Source organism: Xenopus tropicalis, chromosome 7 (genome assembly GCF_000004195.4).
Source record: "Xenopus tropicalis strain Nigerian chromosome 7, UCB_Xtro_10.0, whole genome shotgun sequence".
Classification (NCBI taxonomy): Eukaryota; Metazoa; Chordata; class Amphibia; order Anura; family Pipidae; genus Xenopus; species Xenopus tropicalis.
In genome coordinates this window covers 1,174,211-1,194,137 of record NC_030683.2, presented here as the reverse complement: position 1 = coordinate 1,194,137, position 19,927 = coordinate 1,174,211, and the positions used below count along the sequence as shown (strand labels likewise).

General features: G+C 44.7%; 1 protein-coding gene across 1 annotated transcript in view; it reads right to left on the bottom strand.

Annotated features, from left to right (window-relative positions):
• Positions 1 to 19,927, bottom strand: part of LOC100495827 (alpha-2-macroglobulin) — a 52,103-nt gene that overhangs the window by 20,110 nt on the left and 12,066 nt on the right. The window contains exons 8-22 of the mRNA XM_018090079.2: positions 17,026 to 17,149; positions 15,765 to 15,879; positions 14,403 to 14,512; positions 14,152 to 14,313; positions 12,270 to 12,503; positions 11,640 to 11,706; positions 11,269 to 11,423; positions 11,037 to 11,177; positions 10,244 to 10,357; positions 9,082 to 9,202; positions 7,102 to 7,188; positions 6,663 to 6,783; positions 5,587 to 5,812; positions 4,654 to 4,780; positions 916 to 1,037 (exon numbers count right to left, since the gene is read on the bottom strand). Of these exons, the coding sequence (XP_017945568.2) occupies positions 916 to 1,037; positions 4,654 to 4,780; positions 5,587 to 5,812; positions 6,663 to 6,783; positions 7,102 to 7,188; positions 9,082 to 9,202; positions 10,244 to 10,357; positions 11,037 to 11,177; positions 11,269 to 11,423; positions 11,640 to 11,706; positions 12,270 to 12,503; positions 14,152 to 14,313; positions 14,403 to 14,512; positions 15,765 to 15,879; positions 17,026 to 17,149 (2,026 nt within the window). The remainder of the gene's footprint in view (positions 1 to 915; positions 1,038 to 4,653; positions 4,781 to 5,586; positions 5,813 to 6,662; positions 6,784 to 7,101; positions 7,189 to 9,081; positions 9,203 to 10,243; positions 10,358 to 11,036; positions 11,178 to 11,268; positions 11,424 to 11,639; positions 11,707 to 12,269; positions 12,504 to 14,151; positions 14,314 to 14,402; positions 14,513 to 15,764; positions 15,880 to 17,025; positions 17,150 to 19,927) is intronic.

Genomic DNA, 19,927 nt, shown 5'->3' with positions numbered 1-19,927 from the left:
AATTAAGTTAGAAAGGGCAGACATAGCCCCTCCAGGAGTGATAAAGGGGTTAAGACCCCCCATCAATCCATCAGCTGGAGATCAGGGCCCACAGTGTCTAGTCAGGTGGAGTAAACCACTGCTAGAGGGAGATTCCTAATCAGAGGGTGCTCAGGCGAGAGTACCGGGGTGAGTCCTTGTGGTGGGTCAGCCTGGCGAGAGTACCGGGGAGAGCCATAAGAGAGGGTCTTCTGGCGAGAGTACCGGGGGAGCACCTAGATAGGATCACTTGGCGGAAGTACCATGGGTAACCCAACAGGGGAGAGGTTCTCTAAGAGGGAGTAAAGGAGACGGTGCCCTGATGAATGTATTCCACTCCTGGAGAGGTCTGCCCTGAATAAAGAGATCCATCTGGTTCACTATACCCACGTGTGTCTGACTCTTTCCTACCAAGGGATCCCCTGCTGGCTGGTAAGCAAATACCCCAAGGGAGGGCAAGGTACCGGGAGTTGCAGGGAGTCCCTGACCAAGGATTACAGTACAGTATCAAGTTCCCAGGGAGGGGAGTTATAGTTTCACCTATACCTACCCTGGGTGGAGGCAGGCCATTAAGTAAAGTAACACCAGTTCCCCCAAGTAAGCGGGGGGCTCGGGGCTCCTGTTAGCGCCAACAGCACAGCGAGTAGCAGCACTGTCACTAAAGTGGGCTACACTTCTATGGTGACTTTGCAATTCTATGATTTACTGTATATCTCAATATAAACATGGTTTGTGAGGATGTGCACTGATCAGTGTGTTAGTATCACTTTCAACACATGCTACTAAGCTGAGTAATAGAAAGTCCAATACAATTTGGACCACTGCCTACCAAGAAGCCAGAGATTATTTAGCGGGGGCTGAACCCCATTTGGTGATGAGGGTTCCCCTGAGACGTACCTGCACCAGCAGTGGCTTAGTCACAGTGTTGGAGTGACCCTCCTTGGGCACAATAGGGATCTCATTATTGCACATGTCCTGAGTGTTCAGAGCCTCCGTCCTCACCGTGACGTTCACCTCTCCTGGGGGGTGGGACAGACACACGAGCAGTTACATAGTGCTATGGTACTTAGTACATATTTGACTTAGAATCCGAGTTTCATTAGTTACATCTGTATGTTGCCAAGGTGGTGGTAGCTCCAGGGTCCCTCAGATTGAATAGACTTGAGCTCCATTCATAAGAAAAGGCAGAATAAAGGTGTTGGTTACCATGAGAAGGGCAGGAGGATGCTTGGACTCAAATATGTATCCAAATGACTGCGCCAGTAATGAGCCCCGAGTTTCACGCCTGCCTGTTTGGTGGCAGCACAATAAATCTACTTCAGTCTCAGGCCTAGAGCATCAAGTCCTCCAATGATCCTGGTGAATTTCACTGGCTTTGTATCTTCGCATTTACAAAAGACATTTTGTATCTATCTATAATCTGTAATCCAGTCGCATATGGGAGGCATGTACTTGTGTGTAGTTTTTCTACACGTGTGAGAGCTCCTGAGCCATGTCTCACCCAAGTTGGAGGCTTTAAGGTTCTATATATGTGTGTGTGTGAGAGCCCCTGAGCCATATCTCACCCAAGTTGGAGGCTTTAAGGTTCTATATATGTGTGTGTGAGCCCCTGAGCCATGTCTCACCCAAGTTGGAGGCTTTAAGATTCTATATATGTGTGTGTGAGAACCCCTGAGCCATATCTCACCCAGGTTGGAGGCTTTAAGGTTCTATATATGTGTGTGTGAGAACCCCTGAGCCATATCTCACCCAAGTTGGAGGCTTTAAGGTTCTATATATGTGTGTGTGAGCCCCTGAGCCATATCTCACCCAAGTTGGAGGCTTTAAGGTTCTATATATGTGTGTGTGTGAGCCCCTGAGCCATATCTCGCCCAAGTTGGAGGCTTTAAGGTTCTATATATGTGTGTGTGAGAACCCCTGAGCCATATCTCACCCAGGTTGGAGGCTTTAAGGTTCTATATATGTGTGTGTGAGCCCCTGAGCCATATCTCGCCCAAGTTGGAGGCTTAAGGTTCTATATATGTGTGTGTGAGCCCCTGAGCCATATCTCGCCCAAGTTGGAGGCTTTAAGGTTCTATATATGTGTGTGTGAGAACCCCTGAGCCATATCTCACCCAGGTTGGAGGCTTTAAGGTTCTATATATGTGTGTGTGAGCCCCTGAGCCATATCTCGCCCAAGTTGGAGGCTTTAAGGTTCTATATATGTGTGTGTGAGCCCCTGAGCCATATCTCACCCAAGTTGGAGGCTTTAAGGTTCAATATATATGTGTGTGTGAGCCCCTGAGCCATATCTCGCCCAAGTTGGAGGCTTTAAGGTTCTATATATATGTGTGTGAGTCCCTGAGCCATATCTCACCCAAGTTGGAGGCTTTAAGGTTCTATATATATGTGTGTGAGTCCCTGAGCCATATCTCACCCAAGTTGGAGGCTTTAAGGTTCTATATATATGTGTGTGTGAGAGCCCCTGAGCCATGTCTCACCCAAGTTGGAGGCTTTAAGATTCTATATATGTGTGTGTGAGAACCCCTGAGCCATATCTCACCCAGGTTGGAGGCTTTAAGGTTCTATATATGTGTGTGTGAGAACCCCTGAGCCATATCTCACCCAAGTTGGAGGCTTTAAGGTTCTATATATGTGTGTGTGAGCCCCTGAGCCATATCTCGCCCAAGTTGGAGGCTTTAAGGTTCTATATATGTGTGTGTGTGAGCCCCTGAGCCATATCTCGCCCAAGTTGGAGGCTTTAAGGTTCTATATATGTGTGTGTGAGAACCCCTGAGCCATATCTCACCCAAGTTGGAGGCTTTAAAGGAGACATATCCTATAAAAATTAACAATGTACCAGGGAATTATACTCCCCTAGATATAGAAGGATTGTGCTAAAAAAGTTGTGTATTGGACTGATTTATTGAGAAATTTGCACAAAACCCCACTAGCCCCGCCCATCTGTTCCACTTCCTGCTGGCTGAATTCTCTGGATGAGCTGGGGAGCCGGCGGCCCTCCGTACCCTGCACTGTAGGATAGGAACCAATCAGCAGCTAGGCTGACCTGATAGGGAACTGAAGCCTGTCTGTGCTTGTGTGACTGCAGGGCTGTGATTGGCTCTCCCCCTCCTACTGTGCTTCTGGCAGGGACCGTTAGGACACGCCCACCCCTCATTTGAAACACAGACAGCCAAATGATGGGAGCTCCAATAAAGGGGCCATTGTTACAGATAGGATTAATGTTTAGCCCAAAGGGAAACCAGCACCGGATATTATTCATAATTGCCTACAAAACTAGGGTTTTCCCATTTATCCAATATGTCTCCTTTAAGGTTCTATATATGTGTGTGTGAGAACCCCTGAGCCATATCTCACCCAGGTTGGAGGCTTTAAGGTTCTATATATGTGTGTGTGAGCCCCTGAGCCATATCTCGCCCAAGTTGGAGGCTTTAAGGTTCTATATATGTGTGTGTGAGCCCCTGAGCCATATCTCACCCAAGTTGGAGGCTTTAAGGTTCAATATATATGTGTGTGTGAGCCCCTGAGCCATATCTCGCCCAAGTTGGAGGCTTTAAGGTTCTATATATATGTGTGTGAGTCCCTGAGCCATATCTCACCCAAGTTGGAGGCTTTAAGGTTCTATATATATGTGTGTGAGTCCCTGAGCCATATCTCACCCAAGTTGGAGGCTTTAAGGTTCTATATATATGTGTGTGAGAGCCCCTGAGCCATATCTCACCCAGGTTGGAGGCTTTAAGGTTCTATATATATGTGTGTGTGAGCCCCTGAGCCATATCTCACCCAGGTTGGAGGCTTTAAGGTTCTATATATGTGTGTGTGAGCCCCTGAGCCATATCTCACCCAGGTTGGAGGCTTTAAGGTTCTATATATGTGTGTGAGAGCCCCTGAGCCATATCTCACCCAGGTTGGAGGCTTTAAGGTTCTATATATGTGTGTGAGAGCCCCTGAGCCATATCTCACCCAAGTTGGAGTCTTTAAGGTTCTATATATGTGTGTGTGAGAGCTCCTGAGCCATATCTCACCCAGGTTGGAGGCTTTAAGGTTCTATATGTGTGTGTGAGAGCTCCTGAGCCATATCTCACCCAGGTTGGAGGCTTTAAGGTTCTATATATGTGTGTGAGAGCCCCAGAGCCATATCTCACCCAGGTTGGAGGCTTTAAGGTTCTATATATATGTGTGAGAGCCCCTGAGCCATATCTCACCCAGGTTGGAGGCTTTAAGGTTCTATATATGTGTGTGAGAGCCCCTGAGCCATATCTCACCCAGGTTGGAGGCTTTAAGGTTCTATATATATGTGTGAGAGCCCCTGAGCCATATCTCACCCAGGTTGGAGGCTTTAAGGTTCTATATATATGTGTGTGTGAGAGCCCCTGAGCCATATCTCACCCAGGTTGGAGGCTTTAAGGTTCTATATATGTGTGTGTGAGAGCCCCTGAGCCATATCTCACCCAGGTTGGAAGCTTTAAGGTTCTATATATGTGTGTGTGAGCCCCAGAGCCATATCTCACCCAGGTTGGAGGCTTTAAGGTTCTATATATGTGTGTGTGAGAGCCCCTGAGCCATACCTCACCCAGGTTGGAGGCTTTAAGGTTCTATATATGTGTGTGTGAGAGCCCCTGAGCCATATCTCACCCAGGTTGGAGGCTTTAAGGTTCCAGTAGAAGGTCTTGCGTTCCTCTGCACAGAGACAGCTGCTATACTGACAGTCAGCACATGGTTCCAGCTCTAACTCTTGTGAAGGCAGCAGGGTGGTCTGAACCTGTTATTGAAAGGAAGAGATCAGCTGAAATTTCCAGGCAAATAATGTCTGTTTAGCAGCAGGTACTTTATCCACTTTGTGTACAATACAAACTAAAATTCTTACTTTATTGTCTACTGTGAAAAATCATTGTGTGTTTCATTCAATTTCTTTAAGTAGATTGCCCTTGCATTTGGCAGTGCCCCATACCCATTTCTTTAACTTGCCCATCATTCAGGATGGATTAGCTCCATCTGCCAATCATGCTCTCTGCCAATCATGCCGGAATTGTTATCTGGAGCAAGGTACAGAGCACAGGTATTCCCTCAGCAGAAGGGCTCATGTATGGACACTAACAACTATACTCTTGTGACCCTTTATGTTCTTGTACTTCTGCCCTGGGGAACAGTAAGGCTACAAAGGGAATCACCAGCAGAAAGGCCTATGCATCCTGCAGGCAACTTGGCATGATTTCAGAAAACCAAAGCGAAGCGCAGGCCTTTCTGTCGATTATTCCCTTTGTTGCCGGTGGAAAGGTATTTGGGAGAGATTAGTCACATATCTATCACAGATGACTAAATCTCTCCGTCAGACATGAACCTAAATGCTCTCCATCATCTTCTGTATCAGATTAGTGATTAAAGTCATTGGAGGTGCCTAACAAAGTGGTGCCACCAAAAGACTTTAGATTCTTTGTTCTTTCAAAATAATGGCAAACAGAAAGAAAAGAAGTTCTAAAGAGAAAAATCCAATTTATACAACTTGTTTTGGGTCAATTAGGGGGATAGGCATGGACATCATTAAGTAAAAAGAAAAATATCAGTCACCTTTATACAGTGCTTGAGGTATTTAAACACAGAGGCCTTGAGAGAGAATGACTCCCCTCGCACCACAGAGTACGGCAGAGTGAGCTCCACAAAGAAGGGCGGGAAGGCTCGAAGGGAGGTTGGTGGGGAGATGCCAAACCCACTGGGTCCCATACAGAAAGCTCCTGCATTCCACTCGGTGATGGTGTCTGGGGCTGAGCCATGGACCTCGGCTCTACCCGACTCACTGAGAAATGACAAAAAAATCAGTGAAAAACAATCAAATATGTTTTTTATGTACCTCCTATAGTCCTGTGGGACTCTGCCCTAAGGGCAGGCCCGGATTTGTGGAGAGGCCACAAAGGCCCGGGCCTAGGGTGGCAGAAGTTTAGGGGCGGCATGCCGCCCCGCCGCAAGAAAAATTTTAAATTTGGCTCCCATATGGAGCAGTCCGGACCTCTCCCCACTGCTCCGTATGGGAGTTTAAAGTAGCGCATGCGCACTCGCGGGGAGTTATCGCGCGTTTGCGCATGCACACTGGGGGGCGCGTTTGCGCATGCGCATGGGTGGAGGGGGGGGGGGGCGACAAACAGGGGCGGCCTCGGGGCGCCCAGAACAGAAATCCGGCCCTGCCTAAGGGGATCCTATTCAGGACCAGTAGTTGAGGAGACTATACAAACAACATGAAATTGCCTTACAGATTCCTTTATCTGTCAAGGAACAAGAAGATATTAGACCTCCAATGGTCAATACAAGGGGAGGAGGAACATTGAGAAGCAAATGGAGAGCACAATGTTCAAACGTAACCTGACAGCCCTCCAGATTAGTGGAACATCTAACCCACACTCCTGATAAATATTTCTGCAGGCGTGGAATTGCAGCGAATTTCCGCTTGATTATTTAACAAAACGGGCACCAAAACTCGCTGTGGAAAAATTCATTTGTAACTGGACAGGGAGGTTGTCCTTAACTTTTGCTCATATTGAGTAAATGGAGCCAAATTATCTTTTTCATTAATAACTGACTTCAGTTTTGTTTCCCACACTTACTGTCTATCAGCTTTTGGTCATGGATTTATCTGCTCCCCGGACACTTACCCCACGGCCGCTAGCTCCCAGATCCAGGTCTCTGGCAAAGACACCGGGATTATTTCAGCAGCTCCTTTAGTGATTTCATCTTTGTCTCGGAAATTGTTTGGTATTGAAATTACTGAAAGATCTAGAAAAACAAAATCAATAATATTTTTGTGATTGTATAGATTGTTTTCTTAGTTGCCTACTCAAGACTGAGATACAAGCTACTGGCCTCCATTGATACCTCCTGACATTTCCTCCTCGACCCTTTTAGTGCCAGAGTCATAACAAATTACTTTGCAATATCAATTATTCCAAAAATATGTAAAGCAAAAAGCAGGGCCCTTGGGGCACTTCCATGCTACCCCTACTTATCTGACACCTAACAGCCATTCTCCAAGCTGGGGTTCATTGTTAGAGCAAATATCTTTAGAACGGGAGAGCCATTTAAACAGTACATTACCTTCTACTCTACTTAATCTTGGTGTAGGTTCAATATGGGTGGGTATTTCAAGTATCCGGTCTGGATTGACGCCGAATAGTTCGAACACTGAAAATGAGAAAGAACATCCGCTTTTTTGGTAACAAGTTGCAATTTGAGGTTAACGTTGTGTTGAAACAATGAAAGCACTATCAAGGTGTAAAAGTTAGAGTGTTTATAGACCTATCGGTTGCCACAACTATTGGAAATAGCTCTAGTAGGGTCCATTGAGACCAATGGTCAGGGCATCACTTCATCCCCCAGCTGTTACAGAATATCCCTTAGCTGCCTAGTGATTCGAAACAAAGTGGTGGCCAATGACAACCTTCTAGAGCTGGGGTCCCCATCCTTTTATACCCCTGAACCACATTCAAATGGAAAAAGTGTTGGGGAGCAACACAAGTGTGAAAATAGTTGCTGGGGTGCCAAATAAGAGCAATGATGGGCCCCTATGTACACTGACAGCCTACAGGAGGCAGTACATCTGGTTTATATGCAACCAAAACTTGCCTCCAAGACAGGAATTCAAAAACAAGCACCTGTTTGAGGCCACTGGGAGCCACATCTAAGTTCCAATAAGCAACATGCTGCCCCTAATCTCTAGTATAAGTAAATCTAAAGCAGCTGGACTATACTAGATATACCATGAACTGGATGAATGAAAATCTTCCTAGTCATGTTGCTCCTAAGATACTTGCTGGGGATCCCTGTTCTAGAGGAAACCCTTCCAATGGGTATAATACAGCAAACAAAGACCAGGAGGCCCAAGAGCAGTTCTGACCTCCATTACTGTGGCTTTTAGGGTGTCGAATTTCTCATCTGGGAGTCTAATAGGATGGGACCCTCAGCTGAAAGGGTTATATGGAAAGCCTGAAAACACCGGGCAACTGTTAGCAGAACGTAGGCCAAGGAAAAAAAAAGAAATGAATCAAGGTAGCACAGGGTGGCATTATTGCCCGATTCCACCCATTTGGAGAAGAAAACAGAAAAAGAGATGGAGCTGCCTAATTAGGAGACATGCGTGAAATAGAAATTGCCCTCACATTGGCAACCAATGGGTTAAAGCAATCCCTATGCACCAGAAAGAGTCATACAGAGAGATACAGAGTCTAAGGGGCTTATACCAATCCACGAACGTCCGAAAAGCGTCCGAATGCGTTTTTTTCGTAATGATCGGTACTTTTTCGCGAATTGTTGCGACTTTTTGAGCTCTCAATACGAAAGTTGTGACAATTCGCGAAAGTTATAATGGCAATGAAAAAGTCGCGACAATTCTCGAAAGTCATAATGGCAATGAAAAAGTCGCGACAATTCACGAAATTTGTAATGGCTATGAAAAAGTCGTGACAATTCGCACAAGTCGTACCGGTTACGAAAAAATTGCAACAATTTACGCGAAAGTCGTAACGGCAACGAAAAAAACGCAAAAAATACGAAAAAGTCGCAAAATGTTCGTTTTCCAATCCGAATTTTTCTGATTCGGATTCGTGGATTAGTAAATCAGCCCCTTAGGCTGAATTGTCGCGGCTTTTTCATAGCATTATGACTTGCGTGAATTGTCGCGACTTTTTCATAGCCATTACAAATTCCGTGAATTGTCGCCACTTTTTCACAGCATTATGACTTTCGGGAATTGTCGCGACTTTTTCATAGCCATTACGACTTTCGCAAATTGTCGCGACTTTCTCGTATTGAGCGCTCGAAAAAGTCGCAAAATACCGATCATTACGAAAAAAACGCATTCGGACGCTTTTCGGATGTTCGGGGATTAGTAAATGTTCCCCTAACTATTGCCCTGTACTAAGTGCACCCAAATGGACTCTGAAGGCAAGTTCTGCCTACACAGACCCCTGTAACTTCCCAGACCTAGGCCTGCTGGGTATTGGCCATATCTTTCCTGGGCTTAACTAGCCATATCAATGAGAAGTGCATTATGTGGCAATGCTCACAATAAGGTCTTACCTGCTTTCGTATGTTTAATTACTATTTCACGGGGAATGTACATCATTTCTTCTAAATCCTCTTCCCAGCACTTCGAGGGCCTCTTATTGTAGGCGTTGGTGACAATTTTTAGGCGCATATCCTAGAATTAAAAGCATAATGTAATAGGAAATCTATAACACACCGTATAAGAAAGTTCTGGCATACGGGGCTGTCCTTGTGTTGTTAGTAGCAATGGGCGAAATCATTCGGCAGGCATGGATTCACGGCGAAATTCTGCGCTTCCCCATTGGTGGATTTTTTTCAGGGAACGGGCAACAAAAATTGTAGTTTTTCGGACGCGAGCATCAATAAAATGGTCACGCACTTCAAAACAATGACACGTGCAACTATTTTTTTTTCACGCGACATTTTCGCCATTTCACAAAGTTTACGGTGAAGCGAATTGGGACAGATTTGCTCATCACTAGTGTGTATAAAGTCTAAAGCTGCCGATATGGGTCCCTTAGACCAACTAGGCAGCTAACCGGCCCTTGTATGGGCACTACCGGCGGGCCTGCCCGACCCATATCTGGCCTGAAATCGGCCAGATCTCGATCGGGCAGGTTAAAAAATCTAGTCGGATCGGGGATCACATCAGCTCGTTGATGTGGTCCCCGGACCGACTTTGCCTATACCCGTTGTGATAATTCGATCGTTTGGCCCCAGGACCAAACGATCGAATTAGCCTGGATTCTCCTGATATCGCCCACCCGTAGGTGGGGATATTGAGAGAAGATCCGCTCGCTTGGCGACATCACCAACCGAGTGAATCTGAAGGTGTATGGGGACCTTAAGGGTTTCACCTTCCTGATTCTTCCTTGGTCACTCTTGTTGTGCTAAGGGCCTTGTTTCTTGTAAAAGTATTGAGCTAGTGGGCGGTGCTCTCATTTTCTCTTTTAGATGTTTCAATAAAAACATTGAAAGAAAAGATTTCCACTTTTTGGGAGTGTTGCCTGGGGTGGGCGTGACATGAAGGAGCAGTCCAAGGTTCATATAATTCGTCCCCGGAGGCCGGGGATGTCTATAGCTAAGGAAGGTACATAACTATGTCAATCACTAAGGAGACCAGAAGATACCAATAAGATATATAGCCTTGTATTTTTTTTTTTATTACAGTTGGACCCACGGCTTAGTTTAATACCTTAAATAGGCTGTAGACATCAATGTGATATTTTTGATTTAATGGACAATTGTCATCAGCATCTTTGATCCGATAATCATGTGTTCCAGTAAAGTAGGGGAAGAGCTTGTGAATCTGAAAAAATAAAGAGCATATGTGGATGGTCAGCAATAAAGAAAGAGGATATATGCCTCCTGATGCATCATGGGCCAGAGGTGCTGCGATGCTATGATTGGTTGGAGGGTTCACACTGATCCTCCGCTCAGTTGCAACCATGCAACATCATGTTTCTAAAGTGTCTGTAACTTTAAAGGGCCAGTGATACCAAAACCTGAACATGATCCAAAATAATTATAGGTATTTATGTAAAAAGTGTATTTTTTTTTATGACTATGAAGATTTTCATTCATCCAGGTCATGGTACATCTAGTATAAATAAATCTAAAGTAACTGGACTTGTTTGGTAATCATTGAAGATGTTTCACTACTCATCCGAGCAGCTTCTTTAGTTCAACTGACTGGTATGGAAACCATATAATTCGTCCCCGGATGCCGGGGATGTCTATAGCTAAGGAAGGTACATAACTATGTCAAGGAACGTCTTCAATGATTTCTTAACAAGTCCAGTTGCTTTAGATTTATTTATACTAGATGTATTTTTTTTAGCTACTAAAGAAAAATGGGTTGTTTTACTGAAAGGAAAACTATACCCCCAAACAATAAAAATATTTTGCATCAATCAGCTCATGTGTAAAACTCTGCTTCATCTAAATAAACCATTTTCATATGAGATGGATATGATAATGGCTCCTACCTTATCAGCCGTCACATCCACCTCAGGTTCAACAGTCTTATCCACCACTCTCAGGCCACACAGGGACCCGGCGGCTGCCTGGACTTGTAGGGAAACATCAGCTCCTGGTAGAACTTCATCTGGGGAGAACCCAACTGATACCTGGGCAAACAGAGATACGTGTTGATTGGGGAGAGCTAAGGTGTTACAGATGCAGGTACCGGGAGGCCATGGGAACATCTGTACAACTTACTTTGTTCTTGAAGCAGCTTTGTAGTTTGAATGTTGCAGAATCGGCCACTAATTCCCCATTAGGAAGGAAAATGAAGACGAGAGCGCGGAGAGTCGGAGAGACATCGGCACTGAGTGTGAGTTTGATGGAAACCTCACCCCTCAGCTCTGAAGATCCTACACAGTAACAAGGGGAAAGGGGATCATTCAGGCACTAAGTTATAAATAAAGAAGTGCAGAGGGGCAGAACAGGCCCTGAGGGGTAGAGTAGCAGGGCAGGTAGGAGCCAACTTATAGCCAATGTATTATCTAAAGGAGTAAGTTGCTGATATGGTGAGGCTGAGTAGGAGGCAGATTTCTCAGAAAAGTTTATGGGATCTTCGAGAGTCTCACCTCCTCCTTCACTAGTAATGGGCACTTCCACTGATCCCGAGTCCTTTATAGAGTCTTTAGAAATAATCTGTAGAAAAGGTAAAAAAGCTCTAAGGTCCAACCTTTAGGAGATGTCCAGCTAAGGAGGGGGCGGCAGACTAGTTATTAGCCCTCTATATAAACACTTGAAACTGGCTAATTTCAGTAATATTGACATCATTATATTATCAGCCCAACCAAGACTTTAGGGGTCATTTACCAAACAGCAGAATAAAGTGAGCAGTGGACAAAAAAACATGGCAATGGGCCATATACTTTGTGTGTAGCTTCTCATACGCGATTGCTTATTGATATCATTGCAGCAAGAGCTAGCACTCAGTTGGTCACTGCTGGTTACTACTGTCCAAGCAAGTGCCATTAAGAACCATTAGATGATCCAGACTGGTTCTGACCAGCGAGTACTCACGGAAACAAATGTAGGAGAGCTTTCATGTGTCTTAGATTTAGGACCATCGACTCAAAAATGTATCATTTTTATTGTAACTAGAAATAAAACCCAGCACGTGAAAGCTCCGCAGGCCAAACTCTGATTTGGGGGGCACATGTAAGACCCCAGAATGTGTATGATGAAAGATTAGCAGAGCCCATTACCAGGTAGTGCAGCTCCATGTGCTTGGCCTCCATCCCCAGGGCAGAGTTTGGGATAATATATTCCACTCGGACATCCCGTTGCCCCTCACACGGGAGCGCCCCCTGCTGGGAGTGCAGTTTCAGGAAACTCTTGCTGAGGGATTCAAAGGGTTTGAGTTCCAGAGAGTCTTTCCCAAAAACAGGTACAATGAGCCCGGAATACATATCAACAGTGTTTACTGTTTGTGGACTCGCCTACAAAAAAAAGAATAATGTGCATTTAATGGTTACGAATGTTTATTGGAAATAGCTATTTATTTGTTGGATTGGGGTATTCAGGGCTGATAAACTGGGCCACAAAGGAGTCAGGATTTTAAAGAAAAGAACATGAGGAAACGTTGCATGACACATTACTCTGTCCCGCCCACAATCCTGCTAAAACACCACCCCCTTTGTGGCATGTCCAGCCCATTTTCAGGGTTACCGCTAAAATCATCTGAGAAGTATTTGTTATTCGGAAACCTGTTATCCAGAAAACTCTGGCTTGGCAGTCATAGTAAGGGGGTGAGCAGTCTTAGGTGCATGCTGGGTAGGGATGGGTTGGCAGTCATAGTAAGGGGGTGAGCAGCCTTAGGTGTATGCTGGGTGGGGATGGGTTGGCAGTCATAGTAAGGGGGTGAGCAGCCTTAGGTGTATGCTGGGTGGGGATGGGTTGGCAGTCATAGTAAGGGGGTGAGCAGCCTTAGGTGTATGCTGGGTGGGGATGGGTTGGCAGTCATAGTAAGGGGGTGAGCAGCCTTAGGTGCATGCTGGGTAGGGATGGGTTTGGCAGTCATAGTAAGGGGGTGAGCAGCCTTAGGTGCATGCTGGGTAGGGATGGGTTGGCAGTCATAGTAAGGGGGTGAGCAGCCTTAGGTGTATGCTGGGTGGGGATGGGTTGGCAGTCATAGTAAGGGGGTGAGCAGCCTTAGGTGTATGCTGGGTGGGGATGGGTTGGCAGTCATAGTAAGGGGGTGAGCAGCCTTAGGTGCATGCTGGGTGGGGATGGGTTGGCAGTCATAGTAAGGGGGTGAGCAGCCTTAGGTGCATGCTGGGTGGGGATGGGTTTGCAGTCATAGTAAGGGGGTGAGCAGCCTTAGGTGTATGCTGGGTGGGGATGGGTTGGCAGTCATAGCAAGGGGGTGAGCAGCCTTAGGTGTATGCTGGGTGGGGATGGGTTGGCAGTCATAGCAAGGGGGTGAGCAGCCTTAGGTGTATGCTGGGTGGGGATGGGTTGGCAGTCATACTAAGGTGGTGAGCAGTGAGCAGGAAAAGTGGTAGGTGGGGCACAGACACATGAAGGTGGTAGTTGGTGAGTGCCATAAAATCACATAAAGTTTGTGGGTGGTGAGTAGTGAGCACTCATAGGAAGGTGATAGATGCCTAGCTTGAGGGATCTCTGCTAATAAAAGAAAATAATGATTGGTCTTGTGTAGGGGTGGTGGCACTTGCCTTGTTTATATGTGGGTGTGGTTGGATAGATACTTACATACCATCCAACTCTACCTATACAGGGGTTGGAAGATTACTATAATAGGCATGTTTCCGCCATCATCTCCCCTCAATCCCCATCACAATGTGTTCAGTGTCGACAAAAGGAACTGTTCTTTCTCTCATGTCCATGAAGTGTATCATTATCTCAACATCTCCTCATTTCTAAACTCCATCCCTCCCAGTCTAAAATGGTAAATATGGGCCACACACAATGCAGGGTCCAGGAAAGTTGCTCCATGGTACTCATTAGTGAATTCCATAAGGCAAAGGACTTCAAAATTAAAGAAGAACAAAAAAAAAATAAAGTTTCAAGCATCAAACTGATATCCCACTACTAGTTGTAGCGCAACACCATTTGGAGCCCCCCTACCGTAAGGCGCAGCTTTCCCTCCCATGCGCTTGTGTTGTCCAACCTGAAGGAAACAAGTCCATTCTCATCCGATACCAAGTTCTCCGTTATATTCATAGGGTTGATGGTTAGGGAGACTATTTCGTTTGGAAGGGGATCATCATTGCCGTCTCCCACCTTTATCTGCTCAGTAACAGAGAAGGACATGGTGTGAGAAACAATCTCAATGGTGGGACATTGACTAATAGGGGTATTAGCAAGTAAGATCTTACAGCCCCTCTGTATGGGATCCCCGGCTTGTAAGTAACGTCTCCATCCAGGAATCGGCAGCTTTTAAGCTTGTGTGAAATGGTGGTTCCACCTCTTCCAGAATATTTCATCCCTATAAGAAGGGCAGATGTGCAGGGAAAGCTGGGACTCCGTCCAATCAAACCTGCTTGTCTTACCCAAGGGAAACTTTCTATCTGAAGCAGTCGTTCTCCATTTTAACTACTGATACAGACAGACTTGCACCTCACACACTGCAGGAAGCACAACTATTCCCAGTATGTGGGCTATTCAACACCTCGGGTGGAAATGGAAGATTAGATTATGCTTCAGTTTCATACAGGTTAAGCTTAGTTGTTCAACTATACCTCCATGTTTAGTGGAACGGCAGGTAGAGTAGGGTAGGCAAGTATCTTCTATTCTTACTATACCTTCTATCCCACAGCCCCAGTCCCTTCCCAGAGGCTATTATCCCCCCACTGCTACTATAGGCACCATCTCTCCCTACTATACCTGCTATCCCACAGCCCCAGTCCCTTCCCAGAGGCTATTATCCCCCCACTGCTACTATAGGCACCATCTCTCCCTACTATACCTGCTATCCCACAGCCCCAGTCCCTTCCCAGAGGCTATTATCCCCCCACTGCTACTATAGGCACCATCTCTCCCTACTATACCTGCTATCCCACAGCCCCAGTCCCTTCCCAGAGGCTATTATCCCCCCACTGCTACTATAGGCACCATCTCTCCCTACTATACCTGCTATCCCACAGCCCCAGTCCCTTCCCAGAGGCTATTATCCCACTGCTACTATAGGCACCATCTCTCCCTACTATACCTGCTATCCCACAGCCCCAGTCCCTTCCCAGAGGCTATTATCCCCCCACTGCTACTATAGGCACCATCTCTCCCTACTATACCTGCTATCCCACAGCCCCAGTCCCTTCCCAGAGGCTATTATCCCACTGCTACTATAGGCACCATCTCTCCCTACTATACCTGCTATCCCACAGCCCCAGTCCCTTCCCAGAGGCTATTATCCCCCCACTGCTACTATAGGCACCATCTCTCCCTACTATACCTGCTATCCCACAGCCCCAGTCCCTTCCCAGAGGCTATTATCCCCCCACTGCTACTATAGGCACCATCTCTCCCTACTATACCTGCTATCCCACAGCCCCAGTCCCTTCCCAGAGGCTATTATCCCACTGCTACTATAGGCACCATCTCTCCCTACTATACCTGCTATCCCACAGCCCCAGTCCCTTCCCAGAGGCTATTATCCCCCCCTACTGATACAATGGGGCAGTTACCACTGATGTACCCCTCATTAAGACAGACAAAGACACATTCAGCACAATCCTTACCTGTCCCTTCCCCTGTAATCGTTGCTACTCCCTCTAGATACATTTCATGAGTGTTGTAGGCAATTCTAAAGGTATCAGACTTTACTTGTAATATGGAACACCCAGCATGTCCCAACTAAAGAAGACACAAAGAATTAAGGATGTATGTTCTTTTAAAGGGTCAATTCAGTCTTAAAGAAAACAGATACACTATCAACATAGTAATGTAGTAAATTCTAACCGTTGTTTTCTAAATGAGTATAGCTAACTGCCAGCTGATCCAGAGGAAGGCCAGAAACCCCATGGGAAGCCTCTCCAGCTCAGAGGGGGGGGGCGAAAGTGTTTTTGAAAAAATATCTTTTCATTAAGTCACGTCTTGTAGTCATTAGTCGATACTTAATACATATCACAGCATCTGGTGGGGGGGTTTCCGCAAAGACAAATTCAAGACAAATGATTTACGGGGAGCCTACATTTAGGCCCACCAAGACCAGGGCCAACCATGATTTTCCAGTCATCCAACAAGCCACTATCTTACTGCAGCCTATTTTTATATAATATTTTTTTATAATATATTTATTGGAATAACCATTGAACAAAACATCTCCCAGAAATGTAATATTTAACCTTGTGTTAAAGGGGTTGGCCACCTGAAAGTTAACATTTAGATATTCTGAGACAATCTGCAACTGGTCTTCTGGTCTTTTTTTATTATTTGTGGTTTTTGAATTATTTAGCTTGGAATTTCAGCACCTATGTGGTTGCAACCTCTGGTAAAGTGCAGCCTGGGGCAAGATTCCTACATTCCCTTATGGCTAAATGGCACTGCCAGGGAATAATGGTTTGTGCCATTTGGTTGAAGATACACGGCTGGCAGTAAGTATAGGGATCTTCTGCACCTTGCAGCCAATAGTGATGCCTAACAAGGGGGCATCTAATGGAAGGCCACGTGCTTGTGAGCAATTAGATTGCCCTATGTGAAGGATCATTAATCCACATTAGGGTGTCATTGCTTATTATAAAACCAGTACGGGGAAAGAAGAAATGGGGGCATTTACAGGTCCCTCATAAGTTCTTGACAGCCCATACAAGTTGAAAGGTGATTGTGATTGGGTTCATATATTGAGTGTGATAAGTTCAGATCAACAGTTCCCACTGCTTATGGTTTGTATGCTATTAGGTTGGCTCCTAAGGTATTTTTGGCTACTCTAAAGCTCTGGGCTCTGACCTTCAGCCCTTACTTCATGTAGTTACCACTTCCAGTCCGACACAGTTGTCTCACCTTTCCACTGAAATCAACACACAGGTCTGTAAAATTTTGAAAATGTCCCGACCAGTAGAGTAAAAAGGCCCTGCGGCACACCATAGCCTGATATGTTCCTTGCACGGCTTGGCCATATGGGTACCTGTATGTACAAATACAATAATACAGTGGAGCAGAAACTTGGATATTTTATGACATAAGATACGGAGCTGGCATAGATGGAGCATTATGTTTCTATTTGGTACAGCCTTTTGCTTGAGCGGTAGTATGGTATGTAGCAAATGGGATACAGCCACGAAGCAGTCATGGTATGTAGCAAATGGGATACAGCTCAGCCACAAAGCAGTCCCTAAAACTGCACAACATTGGTTCTACTTGTCTGGTCTGGGAACCTGCAAACTGTACAACAATGGGAATGAGTGAAACATACTGGGACAGGGCTTCTTTGTCCTGGCAAAGAGGCAGCGATTGGCCAAACCAAGAACACAATGAGCACTAAGGAACCTACTTTTGCCCTTCCATTCGGGGTCTAAGTAAATGAACCCCTCCTGTCTCTATTAACAGCTTCTATCAACATTATTGGATTTGCAGTGAATTTTTGGACGTGCGGCGAATTATTCCGCGGCGAATTTTTTCATGCGTTTCGCAAAACAATCCGCCAATAGCAAAACGCATGAAAAAATTCGCCACGCAAAAATTCACCGCACGTCCAAAAATTTACACAGGCGTCAAAAAATAATAGTCGCGGGCAACAATTTTTTTGCCCGCACAACATTTTTGCCGTTTCGTGGATCTTTCGAAAGATTTGCTAATTTTTAAACAGAACACATTTGCTCATCACTAGTGGCTACTATTTATATGCTACTATTTATATGCACTATTTATATGCTACCATTTATATGCTACTATTTATATGCTACTATTTATATGCACTATTTATATGCTACCATTTATATGCTACTATTTATATACTACTATTTATATGCTACTATTTATATGCTACTATTTATATGCTACCATTTATATGCTACTATTTATATGCACTATTTATATGCTACTATTTATATGCTACCATTTATATGCTACTATTTATATGATACTATTTATATGCTACCATTTATATGCTACTATTTATATGCTACCATTTATATGCTACTATTTATATGCTACTATTTATATGCTACTATTTATATGCTACCATTTATATGCTACCATTTATATGCTACCATTTATATGCTACTATTTATATGCTACTATTTATATGCTACCATTTATATGCTACCATTTATATGATACTATTTATATGCTACCATTTATATGCTACTATTTATATGCTACTATTTATATGCTACTATTTATATGCTACCATTTATATGCTACTATTTATATGCTACTATTTATATGCTACCATTTATATGCTACTATTTATATGCTACTATTTATATGCTACCATTTATATGCTACTGTTTATATGCTACCATTTATATGCTACTGTTTATATGCTACTATTTATATGCTACCATTTATATGCTACTATTTATATGCTACTTGTGACATAACAAACTGTATAAGTTGGATGAAACTATTAGATATTTCTGTTTATGCTGAAATGTACCCCCTGCCCCCTCCTACCTGTTATAGCAAATGCATTGTGTAGGTTAATCTCATCTAGGTGTGTATTGTGTGTAGCCAGCCGGCTCTGTCTGGCCCTCCCCATGTAATTGCCCCTATTGTGAGGGCACACAGAGCCAGACCCCATAGTGACACAATACACATAGTTACCCCTTGTGAGAGCAGTGCTCTGTCTAGTAAATGCAAAAGACTGAACTGGGCATGCTCCCTAGGTGGCTTCCCATAGGCCCAGTGGGATTAGCTATGATTGGCCCCCCTGGAAGCTGCCTTTGGGTTGGCAGAAGGAGCCAAATCCTGTTTTGGTTTTACGACAGGGGCTGCTCCCTTTCTGGCTACAAAGGTGGCTGCCAAGAGTTCCAAGGAGCCTTTTGTCTGGGGTGTAACCTTAGCTACGGCAGGACCCCCTCCCCTGTGTTCCCCTGGAATCTACCTTAGCTGGGGCAAGAAGATTCCCCCCAACTGTGTGTATTTCCCTATTCCCTAAGGAACAAGAGTGCAGGCTGGCTACCACCTACTGGCTTATGGGAACCTGCTGATGGCTACTTGCCATTTCTCCAATAAACGCCTCATCCTGTGATACCAACTGTTTGCTCTTTGGGTCCTGCCCTATGTCTGGGAACTCACGGCCCTGAGGTTGTGACACTACTATTTATATGCTACCATTTATATGCTACTATTTATATGCTACTATTTATATGCTACCATTTATATGCTACTATTTATATGCACTATTTATATGCTACTATTTATATGCTACTATTTATATACACTATTTAAACACGAGCGTTATTTAGCGCATGTACCGGCAAATACCGCATTGAAATAGTCATCGCGAGTTAACTAACGCATGTGATATTGCGCGTAAAATAGAGCAAATATGCTTATAGTGAATCATGCGAAAAGTTGCGAAAAATTAAGACGCGATAAAAATTTTACCGCACGCTATAAATAGCGCACGTTATTTCGCACTTTAGTGAATTGGCCCCTCTGTCTCCTCTATAAACACCTTCTCTCATCAACGTACCCTTCATTGAGCCAGATTGAATTTAGTGAGAAAAAGTTATCTCATGGTTTATCACGTGGAAACTCATGGACGAGATTCCAGCTCCAGTTTTTTCCCACAGACTTCAATTGAGTTTTTACGTGATAAACTTTGAGATAAGTTTCACTGAACTGAATTGCATCGCAAATGGAATCTCGTCAATGAGTTTTCACGCGATAAACCTTTTTCTCACTGAATAGAATCTGGCCCATTGTCCGTTCCAATAAATATTTTATCTCCAAATCA